The sequence below is a fragment of the Raphanus sativus genome, chromosome 5, assembly GCF_000801105.2.
Source record: "Raphanus sativus cultivar WK10039 chromosome 5, ASM80110v3, whole genome shotgun sequence".
In the NCBI taxonomy this organism is placed as follows: domain Eukaryota; kingdom Viridiplantae; phylum Streptophyta; class Magnoliopsida; order Brassicales; family Brassicaceae; genus Raphanus; species Raphanus sativus.
The window spans coordinates 26,152,007-26,158,860 of record NC_079515.1 but is presented as its reverse complement, the minus strand read 5'-3'; the positions used below and the strand labels follow the sequence as shown (position 1 = coordinate 26,158,860).

The 6,854-nt window shown below is 31.8% G+C and overlaps 1 protein-coding gene across 2 annotated transcripts; it reads right to left on the bottom strand.

Moving 5' to 3' along the window:
• Window positions 1-1,372: 1,372 nt before the first annotated feature.
• On the bottom strand, window positions 1,373-3,565 carry LOC108857369 (agamous-like MADS-box protein AGL18). 2 transcript variants are annotated; one of them, XM_018631349.2, is made up of 9 exons: window positions 3,401-3,565; window positions 3,022-3,247; window positions 2,525-2,642; window positions 2,392-2,447; window positions 2,208-2,307; window positions 2,084-2,125; window positions 1,962-2,003; window positions 1,733-1,878; window positions 1,373-1,635 (listed from the first exon to the last, which is right to left on the bottom strand). In XM_018631349.2, exons 1-9 carry the CDS (start codon window positions 3,417-3,419, stop codon window positions 1,542-1,544), a joined length of 843 nt encoding a protein of 280 aa, XP_018486851.1. In that variant the 5' UTR covers window positions 3,420-3,565; the 3' UTR covers window positions 1,373-1,541. The 2 variants fall into 2 exon arrangements, with proteins under 2 accessions (XP_018486851.1, XP_018486852.1); XM_018631350.2 differs by having other exon boundaries at window positions 3,022-3,258; window positions 3,401-3,551.
• Between the last annotated feature and the right edge of the window lie 3,289 nt (window positions 3,566-6,854).

Below are 6,854 nucleotides of genomic sequence, written 5' to 3'. Positions count from 1 at the left end.
TCACAAGTTGCCAGCGCATTAAGGATCAGGTCCATAAAAGACTTAATTAAGGACTGATCCTTAACTTGTGAATTTTTTTTATTATTATTTTAATCTTAAATGCACAAGGATTTGTGCTAAGGATTGGATTAAATCCCCCATTGCGGGTGGTCTTATATTATTCAAATGGGGGATTTGACAATATTTGTGTGGGAGTCTGTGAGAACAAGTGTGCGTAGGTGTTGAATGCTGACGATGGTGCATCTCATTGGAAGCTTCTGATGAACCTCCTGCACACGTGGCGGTGTCTCCTTCCACTACTGCAGATTTCCCGTTCTAGCCTTCTAGGTAGTGCTGAAATACTGTTCCATTATTTCGTTTAATTAATCGTAATTCATTCCACATTAAATACCAATACCAATACAAAGTAATTTTTCCTTTTTTTTTCTTTGAAAAAATAATTTTTCCTTATTTAAAAGAAAGATATTTTATTTTATTTTTGTATTTGAAAGATTAATGTTTAAATCTCAACTAATGCATTTAGTTTAAGTAAAAATATAAATTAAATCTAAAAATATGAATGGTAAAAAAAAACCAAAATTAATATATAAAATAAGTATTTAGTTTTATTAATACATGTAAAATATTAAAATATTAATTAAACTATATATACTAAAAGGCTAAAACTATTAATTAATGTATTCATATTAAGCCCTTTCTAAAAAAAAGAGTATTCATATAGTAACATTTTTCAAAAAGTGTCCAATAAAAATTTGGTCGATCGCGACTTTGTAGTACTTACTGACGGAAATAAAGCAGCTTGTACCTTTTGCCGCCTGTCAAACCCCTATGGTGATTTTCTTGTTTCTCTAGAAATATATAAAAAAAGGACTCTCAATAAATTTTATTTATTGTTGCATGGGTCTGAGCAGCCTGTCCAGTTTCTGTTTCTAAACCATGCTCGAACCGTCGGCGATTCCTGGAATTGTCGGTGGCCTTTGCACATTTTTGAACTTAAACCTATGTTAAGAGCCCAAAATTTTCATAAAAAGAATAAGAAAACACATTGTAAGTTTGTAACCCATTACATAATTGCCTCAGATATATTGGGCTGGGCTTTGTATTTTATTCGAGCTTATGAGACGGGTTGGGTTATTGTGCACGTAGCATATTTACACAGTAGTTGTGCAGCTCAGATTAGCTTAATGACCACATTCATAAGACTTGATTCACGTTTTGAATTGTTCTTCTACTGTTTCATTTTCATCTTGGATTCGAGATGTTGATGTGTTCTGTTTCATGACGTCACCGAAATCTGTGAGTACATTATGTACTGTACATAGTCTGGAAATGAAATTTCATCAACTAATGTGTGCATCGTTGGGAACTTAAGTAAGAAAAAGCTAATGTTATCTTGATTATTCAAATCCTTCTTGATTTAAAGGAAAAAAATGGTTCACTTAAACACATAAAATCAATTTCTACTTGAGAAACAAGGAGAATACACATTTAAAACCTCTACTTAAACACCATACTTAGGAGACTAACAAATTGATATTTAATCAATCAGAAGCAACTTGACTTCCAGAGTTATAGCCACAGGGCGATTCAATCTTCGGCTTCTTTCTCTTTGTACAATACCCCGATGACGACAACCTAGAGAAAACCAAAACACACAAGTTTTTTTATATAATTCTCAACAGAAACAGAGAAAGCTTGAAAGACAAGGTAGGGTTTATGTTTGCAGCTTTACCCCAGCTGCAAGGAAGTGTCGGAATGGAGGTCATTCTCGTCGTCATCATCTGATGAAGAGCTCTCGGGCTCCGCTTGTGGGCTAGAAAACTGAGGTATTTCACTCAGCCCTTTTGGTCCTGATGAACCTCTCCCCAACATCTCTACCTGAGGGTGAAATTAAATTTGAAACTTGGTGAAGAGACCAGACCGAGCTTTAATGTAAAGGGCTTGCTAGAATCTTTCTTTACCTGTTTGCGCAAGATTTGGTTCTCTTCCAATGCTCTTCTTTCCTGAAAAAAATATGGTGAGAACTGTAACATTGTGTGAAAGAAAAAAACGCTGATACAATAATGAGGAGCCTTGTTGTTACCTTTAACCGGGATCTTTCCACCTGGTTGAGCAAGATTTGAGTCTGAATCAGAACAGAACATTGTAAGTCAGAGATGATTCAAAGATAGATTTCAATCTTTTGGAATATAAATTGTTGTCTTCACCTTTTGATCCTTGACACTATGCAAGCTATCATTCAACTGGTTTTCAAGAGAGATAAGATCCGAGAAACTCATACCCTCAAGCTCCTTACCCTTCAGCCTCCTACCAAAATATAAAAACGATGAATCAACCGGAGACTTCATACAAGACGCAAGTTTTATTTTGTCTAGGGAGAGAGAGACATACTGAATTGCAAGCTGTAATCTCTCAAGTTCGTTCTTCATAGCATCATCTTTACGCAACTGCAACAACAAAACCAAAAAAGGGATGCAATTACACAAAAAAATGTGTGGTGGAGACTCTGCTTATGGATACATACCACAACAGCACCGTTCTCTTGCGAAGAACAGAGTAGAAGTTGTTGTTGTTCTTCTTCTTTTGGTTTATGATCGGCGGACGCAGCAGTGTGTCCATATCTTGAAAGGGTTTGTTCCATGCTTTTAACACATTTCAAACAATACAAGTCTCCATTAAACACACACCGCTTCCGAGACAAATCGACTCTTCTATTCTATGGTCTTACTAATTATCACATAACTACCAAACTTAGATCCCAAACAAACTACCAAGCGTTTGTTTCATCAAATAACTCACAACTATCAAATGTAACAAAGAGACACAATCTCGAGTCCTTAACCACAAAACCCATCACAAATACTTCACAACCAACCCTAAGATTTAGCCAGAAAATGCATTTCAACCACCACAAACAACACTTTACTCTGTTTTCAAACGCTATAAGAGCACATAAAGGTTATATCTTTTTTTAATCTCTTCCAAATCTCATGAAAAACAAAAAAGAATCATTTTTTTTACCAGCCACTGGAGAAATCGTAAACCTTGCCGGTGCTGGAGAAGATGATAAGAGCAACCTCAGCGTCGCAGAGGATAGAAAGCTCTTTGGCCTTCTTCATCAACCCGTTACGTCTTTTGGAGAAAGTGACTTGACGACTGTTCACATTCTCAATCTTCTTAATCTCAATCCTTCCTCTTCCCATCGTCTTCTTATTCTTCTCTGAACAACAACCAATCAATCTACGCTCTGTACAGAATCTAAAACAGAGTTAAGTCTTTGTGTATATAAAGATAGAGATTTTGTATATATATATATATATATATATAGGAATGAGTTTTTCTTTAGGAATTTGATTCAATATGACAATAGGGAAAGGAGGCTAAGGAAGGAAAAGTATACCAAAATTAGGGTATTTCATAAAAAGATGGAGTTACTATAAGTAGCAATTTTCCATATTTGGTTTGCTTTGCTAATTTGCTTTGCTTCGTCCTCTGTTTTCTTCTTTTGTAACTTTCTTCCCTCTTTTATAAACGCCTTGTTTGGTTTGGCTTCTTCTTTTTCTATTATTCTTGCTATATATATTACAAGTATAATATCTAGGGTTTTCTTTCCTGCTATGCTCTAGTTCATGCTTTTATGACGGTTCTTAATAAACTCAATCTATTTAGAAATTAAAAAGTTATTTTAGTTTATAAGTAAATGTAATTTCTGTCTAGTAAAGATAATAAATATTAGAGAAAATATTTGGTCAATCCCCTGTTTTTTAATTATTTTTTTGACAACGTGAATCATTCATATTCTATAGATCACATAGTGTTTATCTTTGGATATTTCGTATATATAATAAGTTAATCAGTTATCCTTTTCTAATTTAAAGATGATAAATACGAAATTAATTACAGTATTTTAGTTTTTAATATATCAAGATTTTGTGACTGATACAGCTGCTAAATGTGGCATTGATTGAAGCAGGATACGATAAGAAAAGCAAAAGCTGAAGCTTTAACGTTTCTGTAGATAGTAAAACCACAGAGAGAAGATTACGTTCTCCCTAAACTGAATTTGTTATATTTAAAAGAAAAGAAGATTTTTCCTTTCTAAAAGAATTTTCTACTGCACCCGAAAATATATAGAGAATAAGATTTGTTATATTCCAGAATTATCAGAAAATTATCAGAACATTGGGAAAATACTAATATTGGCATGCAGTAAATCCGATCGCTAATTGGATGGTTGACATTTTTGTAAACAAATAATTTGAAAGGAAATATATCTTTACATATCTGGAAATATTTGAGTAATTTTTTAATACAGCTCAACACTTTTATTTTCAGAGTAAATGATAGCTCAAGATATGTGTTTAAATATATACCTTTAAATCATTAATGCTGGTCTTTTCTTTTTTGGGGTCAATATCATTTCTTATTCCTTTCTTTTAACACCCATCATTTCTTATTCACATGTGAACTTTCTAGGCTTCTAGCTTGGCCTGAACAATTTAAACCGGTCTAAACTATGCTAAAAATTGAAATTTTAATAAATAAAATAAAAGTCTTGCATACCACTCCAAAATGGTGACATTACAAAATTGATGGTACAAACACCAATTTCCATGCTCTTTCCCCCATGTGTGTATAACCAAAATAAAATGGAAAAGTACTCTCTTTTTTTTTTGAGAAAGGACATAAAAAAATACTTTATTTTCCTTTGAATTTTGTAAAACTCTTTTGGTAACCTGCCAAAAACAGAACCAACCACTTGTCGTCATTTTATGCAATTTCTTTAACTTTCGTATATGTAAAACTAGTTTAAATCAAATATATTTTCAGAAAATAATAAAATGTGATGATAATCACAAAAGATACATAAGACGAAAATAGCATATTCTTTTTGTAGATATGGTCTATATCTTTTGAAAACAGTAACAAAAATTATCGCTGTAAATCCGACTTTTACTTGTCCCGCGAATCTCGCTAATTTAGTTTGTACAAAAAACAATTTGTACACAAGGTCAAAAAGTTCTAACGACGTAAAGTGCTATTGGTATGTCTGGGTCTAAGAACAACGCACGTTTGGGCCTTTAGGCCCATTACAATTTTGACGTGCTATTGGACTCATGTGTCATTGAGAAAATGACATATTTCAGTCTGAACTTTACTTTCCTTTCGGAAACTTTCCAACAGTGTGGATTTCATATTAAACTAAACAAAATTTTTAAAATATTATACACTTTAGATATTGTGTGTTTCTTTTCTCAAACTTTAGTTTTGATTGATAGCGCATTAGCATCTCCCTATATATTAAAAGAGAAGTCACTTTAGTGATTTCTGCTTACGTGGCGATCATACAAGACACTCTCGGATTAATTCTTATAATCTTATTGGTCGATTTTTTTGTATTTTCTTTTTGAATTATTTTTTTCCATCGGCCAAACCTTTCCAAAAACACATACCATGTAATTAATATAGATATATACGTTTTTAACTAATCAATATATATTTCAAAGGTACTATTATGGTAACTTAATAATGACATATTTATGTGACAATGCAAATTTATAGTAATGGTAATTCGATATATATGGTAACTCGATATATCGTGTCTTATGGTTACTCGATATATATTTCAATTTTCTATTATGGTAACTTAATAATGACATATTTATGTGACAATATTAGAGTATTAGTAATTTAAAATAATTTAAATTGTCTCAGAAACTATAATTTATGAGAAAAGAAATTAGAAGAAACCATAATATGTTATTATTTACCGATCACGAGATCATAATTATTAGAGTAAAAAAAATGTTGGACAAATCTAATGAATTCATAATATGTGTAAAAAATGAAACATTATAATTACTATAATTCCGGAGATGAAATTACAATGTGTGAGAGGAAATTAAATCACCGTTATAAATGAAATCATGTTAATTATTAATAATTGATTAGCAAAAAAAGGTTATTGAAGTCCTAATGAAATTATAATGTGTGAGAGGAAAAATATTTGGTAAGTTTGCATAACATTTATGTAAAAAACCTTTTCAACCGATTTAGTTTCCAAAAGATTTGTTTCGACAACGATGGTAACCGATTTAGTTTTGTGAATCGACACAACCCTTGGAGAGTCTTCCCTTTCCATTATAAATAAGACCAATACGCATCTCATTTCATCCCACCTTTCTCATTACAATTTCTAAACTCTCTTCTAAAACATTTTCGTATCTTCAAAATCCGGTTAGTAATTTTTTTGCCTCGATTTAGGGTAATTATTAGAGTAAAAAAAATGTTGGACAAATCTAATGAATTCATAATATGTGTAAAAAATGAAACATTATAATTACTATAATTCCGGAGATGAAATTACAATGTGTGAGAGGAAATTAAATCACCGTTATAAATGAAATCATGTTAATTATTAATAATTGATTAGCAAAAAAAGGTTATTGAAGTCCTAATGAAATTATAATGTGTGAGAGGAAAAATATTTGGTAAGTTTGCATAACATTTATGTAAAAAACCTTTTCAACCGATTTAGTTTCCAAAAGATTTGTTTCGACAACGATGGTAACCGATTTAGTTTTGTGAATCGACACAACCCTTGGAGAGTCTTCCCTTTCCATTATAAATAAGACCAATACGCATCTCATTTCATCCCACCTTTCTCATTACAATTTCTAAACTCTCTTCTAAAACATTTTCGTATCTTCAAAATCCGGTTAGTAATTTTTTTGCCTCGATTTAGGGTAGTAAATCATCACGAGTGTACTTAGTTACATTTTTGTCTATTCAATTTCTGTTGATTGTAATCTATATACTCTCTTCTTTTTGGTCTCTTAAAATCATGAAGATAA